Raw genomic sequence first — 13,366 nt, forward strand, 5'->3', positions numbered from 1 at the left:
CTTTGCGGAAAGTCGGGGGCAGCTCGTCCCAGTCGGGCGCCTCGACCTGCGAGGCCTCGTCCACCATGGCCTTGATGCTGGTGAGCAGCGCCTCGGTTAGCTTCTCCAAGTAGCTGCTGTGGGCCGACAGCTCGGGGTCCAGACCGCTCGCGTGCCACGGAACACTGCGTCACGGGGATTGAAAGGCGGGTATAGCAAGAGCCCGGTGCCCTCGCCGTTCAGTGTTGCACAGCACTCGGGTGAGCATACGATAAACGTCGTAGTGACGCACTCTGCGCGGAGCATAGGGGCGCTCTTATTGAAAGTGAGTTTTGGCACGCGTAGTTGTCAATATTATGGGGCACGAAGAAGCAGCTCGTGCGCCAGAACGGTTTTTGCGAAAAGGTGCCGGCAAATCGGGACAGCGGGCATATTATTGGGGAAGGTGTACGCCCAGGGAGGATTAGCTCCGTGAATTTGACCCTAGATGTGCACTGCAGTATTGGCGCTCAGGAGCGTGGCGAAAATTCACGAAGCATTTCATTCGTGTTCGGCAGTAGGTCGCAAAGAGTGGCGCCGGCAACCAGTCGCGACACCATACGAAATGATAACCGGTTAACGGCAAATATTTTTTTTGCAAGTGAAAGCTTCGAAAAGTTCCTGGCTTTAGGGCGCAAGAAAGTTAGTGCGCTGCTAGATCAGTTCTCAAAAATCGGAACCGGCCAACATGATATCGGGTCTCATATTAGCTAAGGTGATTAGCCATTTACAAGCGTTCTTTAGGAAGGAAATGTTTCGTAAAGCCGACCAGTTACTCAATAAATGTTTTGTGCAAGAGTACGTCGTGGTTGTACTGGGGTAGTGGGCCGGCAGAAAAAGACAGTCACCAAGACACCCAAAATAAAAAAAAAAAAAAACGGAAGGTACGCAAAAGAAGTTTCGAGAATAAGGCCCCAAAGCTACATACTAAGGTGAAATAAAGCGTTTCGGGAAACTTCAATTCGGTTCAAACGAAATCAGAAAGACTGTAGACGAAAATGAATACAATTGAGTCATTCATCAGTTTAAAAAACTGATGACGTAGTTCAGCTGAGTCACCTCGTGAAATGGGCGGTCATCGCGAATAACTGAGCTTTGCGGCCCGAAGCTCCTCTCTCCCCCTTTCCCGATTCATTTAAAAGTTACAAAGAGCCGTTTTCGATGTGCTACGCTAATCGATCTTCTCGATTTCGGGCTTTGCCCCAGTACGAGTCAGGAATGAATCCCTCTCAAGAAAAAGGTCGTCGCTTCCTCCTTCTCTGCTCACTGAATGGTTAGAAATATTGAAGGTTAAAAGCTGGCCCAGCTGTCCACCTTGTTCGTTACAATGCTTTTCTCAGTAATGCTTTGGCTCTAGTACGTGGGAGGCATTGATGCGGCAATAAAAACGGAATGGTTCTCACCTGTAGAAGTGAATATTTTTCCTCGCCACGTTCAATATGATGTCGGCGACCAGGTCTTCGGTGTACGTTGCTGTGTCCTCGTCCGAACCTTGTGTACTGACATCGGCGTACGTTGAGGCCAAGGTGTCGTTGACGTTGACACCTTTGGGGAAGAAACAGACATCAGGAATGAAAAATAAGGCATACCACGAATCGGCTGAGAGCACACGGCAATTAACGCGTTGTTGAGAAAAACGACTTATCTGAGTCATCACTGCGACAAAGGCTCAGAGTATTTTCCACTAAGGAAAAAGACGCGAGGCAATTCAGTAATAAAGTTAAAGTCGCGTTCAAAGCAGCAATGTCGCACTGACACGCTATACAGAAATGTAGCTGCTCCACGTAAGTTCATGTGAATGCAGCTAATATCCGGTCTATGTTAAATGTATAAAGGCCACTGCGTGCCGGCCGCTTCAGTAGCGCTTTAGGTACTTAGAAGACAGAGAACGTTAGGACAGTGCTTTCATGTTTACACTGCGCCTCAATATGCTTCATAACGATTTTGCTCGTTACGTTAAGCTGCTCAACGGCAACTTAACCCTACGTGCGCCTAAAAACTTCGTATTGCAATATTCCAAATATGTGGTTCTTATGGCTTTGTAGGCAACAGGTGCACAAACGCCTGTGTACCATGCATCGGGTGCCTGTTAGAGAACCCCGGCTGCTACAAATTAATCCTGAGTCCCCAACTACGGCGTGCCTCCTAATCATATCATGCTTTTGACACGTGAAACCCCAGAATTTAATTTTTTTTTGTAGGCAGCAGCAGGAAAGTGTTGCATGAGTAAGAACTACATAGCACCCTTTTGTGCGTTTGTTGCTGCACCATATGTCACGCAACACTGCTTTCTGAGTTGAAGCTAAACATTTTTGACAGAATTTCCTGTCTGGTTGTGTCACACGTTTTACAGACAGGTGCCGCAAACAAGGCGAGCAACAAGAGCCGAGCATGACAAAACATTGTGTAGGCACAAAAACAGGCAAAAAAGAAAGAGAAAAGTTTATTGGCCGAAATAGATGGAGCAAAGGATGATAATCTATAGATTAAAGAAATATGATTTCGAACTTTAATTTCGCAGCCGCGCTCATGCGACTAACGCTTTGTCCTCTCTTTGTGCCGCAGCCGGTCATGACAGTGACAGAATGCATCAAGTATAAGCAAGACTTTGCTCTCGGCTACACGTTATTCTTGACACTGCTATAATAAAACGACGCAACGTGAAAAATAGCAGTATATAAATCGGCGCTTCCTATACTCTAATAGTGAAAGCGCCTTCTAGTGCATTCTTCAGGCTGCATGCAGCCTTTCCTGGCTTTTGAAATCTGCTTTTCTGCTTGCCTAACAGTGGCTGCGCCAGTAGGAACCCCGCGGTAGAAGAGCAAAAGACTTCTAATACTTAGACCAAACGCTGGCACTCTGCAACGCCCTCTGAAATCTAAACTACTGAGATTTGACCCCCCCTCTTTCATTAACATGCCGTCCGCATTGAACCTTTTTCTTTACGCTGCGCAGCAAAAACGCGCTTATCAACGGTGTTACAAAGCTTTAAAAGACCAGCGATTTTCCATTCATGATATTACACAAACGAAACTTCGCTTTTTAAAATTTCCATACCACCGTAACTTATGTTCTTGTAACTTCTTTCCTGCAGACGGCTAATGAAAGTTCTTGTTTTTGTTCCCACGTGCACGAAAGCGAGCCGGTACATTAGAATAATGAAATATCAAGTTCCTATGTAAATTAGACTCTTTATAACTTCTGAGCGGTGTTTCGTTAAAAGAGAGCGAATTGTTAATACACTCTCTTAGACACGAAAAAGTACATCGACCTGCATTTATCGTGAATAATTTGAGACACGTATTTTCGAGATTAGCTTATAACTTGGCCTGTCTGGATTACATTGAGCCCATGCTGAAGCGACGTTTCGCGCAAATTGTTTTGTGCTTCTCTTGTAAAAAAGGACGTGCTCTCAGCCTGTATTGTTTTCAATCTTTTCGTGTTTACTCTTGGGGCACTGCCAATCGTTTTCCTGCGGAGAACTGTACGACATTAGCCTTGGGAGTGCTCACGTTTTCTCGTCATCTACATTCTTCTTTTACATTTACGCGTTTACTCTAGCGGCGCATTTCGTATCGCAAACGCCAATGACATCTCTTAACGTATTCCGTTTCTGTCTGGACGATAACTCAGTTTATTTTTAGACTCGAGTTTGTGCACTGACACGCGTGGTTGCTTAGTGGCTTTGGCGTTGCGCTGCTAAATGCAAGGTCGCTTGATCAAATCCCGGCTGCGGCGGCCGCATTTCGATGGGGGCGAAATGCAAAAACGCTTGGCTTGTTTGGCTCTTGGCTCTTCTGGCTTGTTTTCGCTGTGCTTTAGGCGGGTTTTATTGCGATTCGCATTCTTAGGGCATTTTTCGAACTTTCTCGGGAACTTTCTCGTGTGTGTGTGTGTGTGTGTGTGTGTGTGTGTGTGTGTGTGTGTGTGTGTGTGTGTGTGTGTGTGTGCGTGTGCGCGTGTGCGCGTGTGCATGTGCGTGCGTGTGTGTGTGTGTGTGTGTAACTGGGCATGTGCCACTGGGTATGTGGCACACTTAAACGACATCAGTTAACTCGTTTCACGCTAACTTGTTTTACTGGGTATGTGCCAGTACTTAGGGGCCGTTCTTCAATAAACCTCTTTCACCACAGGTTGCGTCACTGGGTATGTATAAAGAAAGTATGTGCAGCACTTCAATTAACCTCTCTGATCCAAATTTGAATCACTGGGTCTGTGCCGCTCTTCAATAACCCTCTTTAAAGCCACTTGGATGACTGGATATGCGCCACGGCGTATGTGCCGCACTTCAATGAACTTCAATGAACGCCACTTAAAGAACTTGGGTCCATAGATAAGTGCAACTGGAATAGGTGCACCCATTCAACGAACGACTTTGACGCGAACTTGGGTCAGTGGATATGAGCCACTGAGCGTGTGCTGCACCCCCCCCCCCCCCGCCCCTCGATGACAAAAGAAAGATCATTAAAATTTTTTCGGTGTCAAACCCGCGCCATATACATACAGACGCTCTTGTTTGAATCTATACTGACACGCGCTTCATGCGGGGACTTCGCTGCCGTGGCGCTACTTGAGGCTGCGTGTCTGGTGGGGAGGGCGAGAGAGCAGCCGGGATGCATACGCGGCTCGTACATGACACGCTTCGGCGGTTGCAGTACAATGTGTCGATGAACTGCTTCAATTCTAGTCGCACTAAAGCCGAAATTCCTCCTGAGATGGGTTGAGGTAAATTATTTCGCCTTCAATCAAGCTTTCTTTGTTCACGCTGGTGTGGCAACCTGTTCGACAATGACGAACTCGCTCAGCTTTTTTTCTCCCCTCTACTGAATGGGGAACAATAAATCTTATTCACAAGATGTGTCTTAAGTTGAATTCCTCGCCAAGTAAACTATGTTTGACGTTAATACTGCGTGTAGTCTTGTTGTGCGACAGGGCATGAGACTGTGAGGGCTGCGAACGTTTGACGGAGAAACCACTACAGAAAGTGAAGAGTCGCGAGAATTTTGAAGCACCCAGGGATTTCACCCTTTACGTCGGAACTCACGAGCGCCGCAGTTTTCTGCTTGAGCTGACAGGCCAAACAAGAAATGATAATCCTACTTCAACTAGTGAAAAGTAATCATCACACTTTCAAACGTGATGATCACGTCAATTTATATGATTTCTTCTCTACCACTGATTGGTCACTGGTTACAGACAAAAGCAATGCTGATGACCAAGTAGATTAGTTTATGGAGCTTGTTTTGGGCCGTATGCGCAAACCAATTCCCCAGTACAGACCTAAGCGCTCTAAATATCTCCACTGGTTCTCATATGAACTTATGCCAGCCCTAAAGCACAAAGATCGTACACACCGAAAATCTACAAGTCCTGTGCCTTGTGAATGGATAGAAGTATTCCGCTTTTTTCAGGCTCCTTGCAAACGCCCCTGTAAGCGGGATTATGACTCATATATTGCATTCTTGGAAAAGAGCACCTGCTACCGGCCGGCGGCATTTTGGAAGTGTATCGGCAAGCGCTCTAGTAAACGTGGAGAATGTTTTCGCCGGCTCGACTCTAGCGAAGTAGAAGTCCACGTAGTCGCGAACTGTTAAGCTGCCCATTTCTCATCATTATATAAAGCTTTAGGTTTCAGCGTTGGTGTCAGTCAGCAGCACACAACGGTTCATATATCTAGTGCTGTGTTGTTTGCCCCCTACCGCTCTGTAGTGTACGCGCTTTGTTCGTGCTTGTCTCCCTTTCTATCTCCCCCTTCTACTCTGTTTCTCTTTTTATCCCTCTTAACCCTTCCCCCTGCGCAGGGTAGCTAACCGGAACTACCTCTGGTTAACCTCCCTGCCTTTCTCTGCATTATTTTCTCTCTCTCTCTTGATGAAAAGCGAGTACCTTAAGCACTTGAAACCTTTCCTAGCCTGCGGGCCTGATGGCATCCCCTCGGCAATTCTAAAAGCTTAGGGCAGTATATTTGCTCCAGTATTGACACCAATATATGAGAACTCTGAATACGTCCACTTTTCCTCACATGTGGAAAACTGTTTGTGTTTGCCATGCGTTTAAGTCTGGCTGTAAAACCGATGTCTCGAATCATCGCCAGATTTGTATTCTCTGTGCCACGTCGACAATTTTTTCAGCTTGCTTTTCACAACGTATTACATTTTATTGTGAAGAACTCATTCATTCCGAATCGGCATAAGTTTCTTTCTCGCCGCACCCCTATCAAGAATGTCAGAAGTGTAATGGCGCGGAACTCGGCGCAGCTAATATAGAGAGGGGGGCAAGGCGACACCATTTACTATGCAGCAGCAAAGCAGCAAAGCTATACCTCAGCAAAGCTTTTGATGTAGCCAGCCAGTCAGTGCTACTGGTCAAGCTTACGCACTTAGGTGTTGACTCGTCAGTTGTCAATTTCTCGAGCAGTAATTCTGTTATTAGATAACGTTATGTTAACGTCAGTAGCCAATTGTCTTCTTTTCACATGGCAACTCGCGGTGCCCCTCAGTGAGCAGTATTAGGACCATTTCTTTCTTTATTTTTATTAATGACGTACTTTTCGCTGCTCGGAATTCCTCATTTCTTCCATATGCTGATGACACCAAAATTTTACAGAAAATTCACTCTTGATCACTGTCGCCTTCTGCAGTCTGACCTATCTTTTTTTTTTAATGGTGCAAAGATAACTTCAGCTTGAATGCTGCTAAGACGACAGTCATGACTTTCACTCCCAAAAACAGCCCGCATTTTTTTGTCTTATTCTGTAGATTCTGTACTGTTGCGTAAGGCCTGTGAGATCAATGATCTCGGTGTAATTTTTGACACAAGCTTACACCTTTCTACTCACACTAAACGCGCTGCAATGCGGAGCATGCGCTCTCTGGGCTTTTTTGCAGACAATCGAAGGAATACAATTCTTCTACACCTTTCTGCAAGTTGCACAAAAAAATCTGTCTTCGAATACACGTCGGTCGTTTGGAATGCTATTTATAGATGCAACCGTGACATTATAGATAGGGTCCATAAAATGTTTCTAAGCAAATATCGTCACAGTGAAGATAGCAGAAAAACTGTCAATGGAGAAACTAGCCTTTTAATGGGCGAACCTATGCCCTCAAAAACAGGCTACACTAGAAGAAAAACCACAGCGGTGAACACAGCCGGCGATCGTCGAAAATCTGATCAGCGGGTCAAGCGCGTCGGCTTTTATACATGAGTCATCGAATGTTCCAGAGTAACCGCAGGTGTCCGTGTGTCTCCCAGATAGTTCTACACAATACGCATTGCGCATACATGCAATCAGATCACACATGGTTTGGTGACAAAAGACAGTGGATAGAACCATCGACAACATTCGAGAAACTTCCGATACATTCAGGCGAGTCCTGCGCTGATTGATAACATTTTCATTTCATTTATTTCAATTCATTTCTTAGACGGTGAAACCTGGTCACTCGATAAACAAGTACACGCGCAAATATCATCACCGCTTTGCTAACACGGACACTGGACCTTGTTCTAGCACTGTTGGATTATTGATATCGCCCTTGCTTTACTGCCGACGTAATCGCACTGACCTTCTGTTTCTATTCGAACTCCTTCACAATATCCCCATCTGCCCCGAGCTCTTCAGTTGTATCATGTTTCGTAGTCCGCGCAAGATCCCCCGAGAATGTACACCTTGCGATGTTCCCGCCTGTCATCACAAATACTCAACCGTCCATAGATTCTGAGCGTTTATAGCGCTTATTTTCATTATCTCGATATTTTTCATAACTTGCTGTCGTTGTTCTTTTCCGAGCTTTGCGTTGTGGTTTCGTAGTTTCACACATTATTCAACTGCCTTTCTGCCACTTTTTCTTATGTACTTACCTTGCGCTTTGTTGTATGTACACTTTCGTTCTCGTAACTAGCTTTTTAGATTCTGTCTTTTTTTTTTAAATTATATTCGCATGCAGCTTCCTTTTTGCGTTATGTGTTCTTTTTTTTCATGTGTGCGTACGGCCAGAACTCAGTCCTTGGTGTTGACCCTGGGCACGGTAAGTAAATGATTGATTAAATGATTCATTGATTGATCCATTGATTATATCTGAAGTGTGCCAAATTTAAACCAGCAAATAAGCTCTGTTCACGCGCTTTCATTCTTTTCAAGCTGTTCCCTCCTGCAGGATGGCTCTTTTGCACCAAGGGTTTTAATGAGGCTGAGCACGTTTTACAGGCGGGTCAAAAGGCTCGCGAAACGGCGAACCTCGCTTTGTACGTGCTGTACAAACACGGCACGTACTCTTTTTCAAGTACTCCTTCAAACTCGAGCATAGCAGAGTTGCACGACCTGCTGAGGAGAATAGCTCAGTTTGGTCGCGGAAGAAAGACGATGCAAGTGGCTGGGATCATTACCGAAACGCGCCCATCAATGCGCAACGTCGTCGGCGCAGTCTACTCGAGCTCCCAGAACGAGTTACTCAAAGCGCGGGAAGCTTATTTTTGTTCAGTTTTTCCGAGATCGATGTTTTCACGGTAATGGCTTGTCACGTGCCACTTGACTTCGCTCCCTCCCAGAAAATTGAAGGGAGAAAAAGTACCTAAAAATTCTCAGGAAAAAAAAAAAGTCAAACTGCTTCCTGCGTGTCCTTCCTTTCCATCCTCACGGTGCGCGATGACGCGTGCTCGCTGTTAGCGATTGGGCAATCTAAGGTCGCGAGGTTTTTCCTTTATTTAAATATATATTTTTTTGTACTTGAGCCTACTGCGCTGTTTCGTTTTTATTTACCTTCGAAGTCGCCATCTCGCTTACGCATCCGCAGTAAATGACTTCTGCTCGTTGGCGAGCTAGGGTCGTTCTCAACGAGTTAACGTTTTTTTTTTCAGTGACATTTATTTCGTCTTTAATTTTCTTGCTATAATTAAAGAAAGTCGAAGGTAGGACATCAAAACTTGAGGTACATGATGAAAGAGCAGTATTGTGTGGTATTCTTAAAGCTTTTAAGGTAAGTCAACATGCGCAAATGTGTACGCGCATACTCACAAACGCCTTACGGATCAATCTGTTTCTTGTGGATCCCTTGTGATCTCTTCGTTCTTAGTTATCACCTCGTAACCTTTGCTATCACTTGTGAAAAATGATTACCAGAACTATGAACACTGAAAGAAAAAAAAAACAACTTTTTTTTCTTGTATTAGTTGTGTGCGGCAAAAATTACACTTTTGTATCGTCCGCGATTATGCCAAGCCAACAACATGAAAACGAGGAGGTGAGGGGTAAAACAGAGCGTCCTGCACACAGTCGCTTTTGCACACGAAGAATGGATTGGTACACTCGGCTGGATTCTACGAGCTCTAACTCGAAGCCAGAGAAAGCGTACCGAACCGAACTTGCAGTCACTCGTCAGTGATGATCGGATGCCGGAAGAGGAAACGTGTGAGTGCTTCTTTTGCTGCAAACAAACAAGGCGCGCCTATGCACACGCCCACAACCGCCGTGGCAGAACCCATGCCAACAACGGGAGTTCCAACAGCCATGTGACTGTAACTCCGCCAAATCTCGCTCGCGCTCCCATGTTGAAGGTGAGAGCGTGGCCCAGTGCTCTGTGCTGGAGGGCGACATTATGAAAGAAGCAGCCAAACATGTTCCGAGCGCTCGATTTAGACCGACCGAATGTAGTGTGCCACCAGAGCGCTCTAAAGCGCTCGAAAGCGACCAGCCGAACGTACCGTTAGATAGACAGATACGGAACTGCTGTCCGTCGTATCTCAAACCTTTCAACACTGTAGTAAAATATTACTACATTCCTCGCACTGAAACGAGATCGCCGTAACGGGGGCAAGTTGGAACCGATTAATATCGACCAGCGTGTACGGAATTCGGACTAAGGAGGAAATTGACGGGACATGCGTTTTCTATCAAATGAGCGTTTGGTATGCACATACAGCGGCATTTACGCGTTTCGCGAGAAGGAACTGGCCATAAAAAGGCGGAACCAATACGTACACGTGTCACGAAAACTCTACACGACGCACCGCAACAACAGGACGCAGAAACCTTTGAAGTAACAATCAGCACTAGCCCCCTTCCAAAGCCATAGAAAATTGCCTCCTCGTGTGTAGGTGTCATCTAAAACCGCGATCTCCTGTTTTTTCAGAATTTTTTAGGGCTTGGTGCTACACGCATTCTACGATTTAACAATTTAGTAGACCTCGGCGAGCTCCCGAGAGCGTTGATTACAGTGTTCTGTTAGTATATAGTGGTACTTGTCAGCAAGGGCTCGCAGCCGTAGTCTGTTATCGAGTCCAGGTATCGAAACGGAAATACCCATAGGTGGTGCTGATACGTGTTGCTGCTGCCTTTTATTTTGTTTTCCATTCGTTTGTTTCTTATTTTTGTTTGAAGGAAGGAAGGGGGGGACTCTCTCTCCCCTCCCAATCAATTCTGTTTTCTTCCTCTTGCCTATTGCATCCAGTGCGATATTTGACACGTCAACTATTCGCAGCGCTAATGAAGTTAAGGTTCTATTGCAGCTATGCGTGTATTGCTGTAAGTTAAAAAAGATCCACCAAAATGGTTGATATCGACCTCACACAGGAGAATTGATTACTCATTTAACACCCGCAAAAAAGAACAGCTTATGCGCAGCCCTCATTTAGTCGGTTGCTTGGTTAAGGCAGCAAGACAAATGCGTACAAAATAAAACGAAAAGAAAACAATAAATGCCAAAGTGAGGACCGAAAAATAAAACAAATAAGCACGTTAAAAACCAACAAACAAAAGCACAAAAGAGCGCGACGGTGCACGCGTCGCCATTAAATGATTGCGTTAGGGCACAAAATGGCGGGGCACAGATTTACTTGAGAAGCTCGGAGAAAAAGGGCCGCGGAACAACAACAGCGCGCTTGCCCAACGTTGGGCTCGCTTCTGCTGGGCATAAAAGAGTGGCGCCAAATGGAAGGGAACGACGGTCATTCACAGTACCAAACGTAGCATTACTGGCTGAAGTTTATGTAGAGTGTTGCCAGAGCATGAAGGAAAGTGATCCACGCCTATCCTGTCCGCCGAAGAATAAGATGAGAGTACAAATATATATAGCATATACACACAGCGACACGCGTCTAAGACGGGCCATTTTGATATGGCAGAAGCGACGCCCCAGCGCATTTCGCAATCGGCGATCAATGGAGGTTTCGTTCGGGCAGCTTAGTCGGTGTGTCCAGAGAGCTGTGCTTCGGAAGACGAGACGGCGTTTAGGAAGTCCCTATGTCAATAGGCGTACGTCTTCCGAGGACAACTCGATATTCTTGCGCCGTTTCTCGATTCTTCCAGTAACAAAAAGATGCATAAGGAAAAAAAGTCAGGTACAAAATTGCCCGAGCCACTGCGACACTCATCCTGAGTGGTGGCGCAACAAACAGCAGGCGATGCCGTAGTGTTGAAAGGCAACCGCACTGCCGCTTCACGGCACGACGTCTGACAAGGCCGCAGCACCCTTGAGGCCCTCGCTCCTCGCGCCATGAATCGCAGCCGCCGAAGGTCGGTGGCGTAACGGTCACGCCGCTGCAGTCACTGTCACGGCTAACGCTCGGCGTCAGAGCTACGATGTTTGCCAGCGGCTCCAGACGGCCTTGTCGAGGTTGATGCCCTGAGACACACTGTTAAACAGAAGCTTATGCATAAGAGTGACAGTGCATTAGAGTGACAGGCAAAAACATGCCCTTAAACGTGTGCGCGCACGCGCCAATGATGCTAATGACTTTAGCTGTCCGACAGATAGACGCAGCTTTTATTATTGCATGTATATTTTAACGAGGGCAGTCAGGAAAAATTGCTCTTTGATGTTAGTGAGTGTCATGACGCCTTCTTGTACTTATCCACTATGACAAATGGACAGATGGAGGCAGCCTTGAGTGTGTGTGTGTGTATATATATATATATATATACATACACGAGGGGATGTCAAAAAGTAAATGGACTTTTGCAGTATCTCGCACCAGGGTTTGCTCACACTGCTAGTATCCAGTATCCAGCGCTGAATTAGTGTCGTCTGCAACACTTCTATGGAACGTGTCACTTTTATTCACGCGTTATTGCCGCGTTGGTCGTTAGAGTGTAGCAGACCGTTAAACATGGCAACTTCATTGTCGATCTGCACCAAGAAGGAAATGAGGGAAGTGATTCGTTTCTTGTTTTCGGAAGGTGTTAAACCTGCGGGAATTATTCGTCGAATGCAAGCGCAGTATGGTGACAGTTGTTTATTGCGAAGCAAGACCTACGGACAGAGCGCTTCAACTAGGGAAGAACTTCTTTATGTGACGAGGAAAGATCGGACAGGCCATCGACGTCAACGAATGAGGACAATTTGAAAGTCGTTGAGGCTATGATGATGGAAGACAAACGAATCGCAGTGGACGAAATCGCCACTACTTTACATATCATTCATGGTTCAGCGTATTCCATCTTACATGACAGGCTAAATTTTCGGAAAGTGTGTGCAAGGCGGGTACCAAAAGAATTCTCAGCGCAACATAAGGCGCAAAGGTTGGGCATATCTCGTAAACATTTGGCCCGTTATCGTCGCGAGGAAGATGGATTTTTACTGCAAACTGTTACTGTAGATGAAACTTGGGTACATCATCACCAACGAGAAAGTAAGTCTGCGAGCATGGTCTAGAAACAGTCATCATCGCCAGAAGTTAAGAACCTTAAACGTAAACCATCAGCTGGTAAGATTATGCTGAAACTATTCTGCGACATGGAAGGTGTGGCAGGCGTTCATTTCACACCAAGAGGCAAAACTGTGAACAGTGAGAACTATTGTGATGTGTTGCGAACTAAACAGAAACCTGTGGCCAGATCCAAACGTCGTGGAAAACTGCGAAAAGGTGTCATCCTGCAGCAAGATAACGCTCGGCCCCATTCTGCCAAACGGACGGCCGAAACAATAAAGGAGTTGAGATTCGAATTGCTGAAACACCCGCTATACAGTCCAGACGTGGCTCCAAGCGATTTTCATATGTTTGGACCATTGAAGGAAGTGCTCAGGAGAAGAATATTTGGAGCCGATGCAGAAGTAATTGATGCGGTGCAAAATTGGTTACAAGTGCAACCTAAAAACTTTTTTTTCCGACGTAATCAAAGAAGTTATGAAACGTTGGGCAAAGTGCGTTGAACTGCGGGGAGGTAGTGTAGAAAAACAATCTATGCTTCATTTTTATATCATTAGAATAGATGTACCTTTTCTCAAAAGTCTCTTTACTTTTCGACTTCACCTCATATATATATATATATATATATATATATATATATATATATATATATATATATATATATATATATATATATATATATATATATATATATATATATATA

General features: G+C 45.4%; 1 protein-coding gene across 5 annotated transcripts in view; it reads right to left on the reverse strand.

Moving 5' to 3' along the window:
* LOC135912490 (protein qui-1-like) overlaps nucleotides 1–13,366 on the reverse strand; it is a 725,699-nt gene that overhangs the window by 129,692 nt on the left and 582,641 nt on the right. For all 5 annotated transcript variants that reach the window (XM_070521613.1, XM_065444934.1, XM_070521612.1 and 2 more), the window contains 2 exons: nucleotides 1,422–1,563; nucleotides 1–164 (listed from right to left, as the gene is read on the reverse strand). The exon at nucleotides 1–164 is cut by the window's left edge and continues 8 nt beyond it. In XM_070521613.1, coding sequence (XP_070377714.1) covers nucleotides 1–164; nucleotides 1,422–1,563 — 306 coding nt within the window. The remainder of the gene's footprint in view (nucleotides 165–1,421; nucleotides 1,564–13,366) is intronic.

This window comes from Dermacentor albipictus, chromosome 1, assembly GCF_038994185.2.
Source record: "Dermacentor albipictus isolate Rhodes 1998 colony chromosome 1, USDA_Dalb.pri_finalv2, whole genome shotgun sequence".
Taxonomy (NCBI): Eukaryota; Metazoa; Arthropoda; class Arachnida; order Ixodida; family Ixodidae; genus Dermacentor; species Dermacentor albipictus.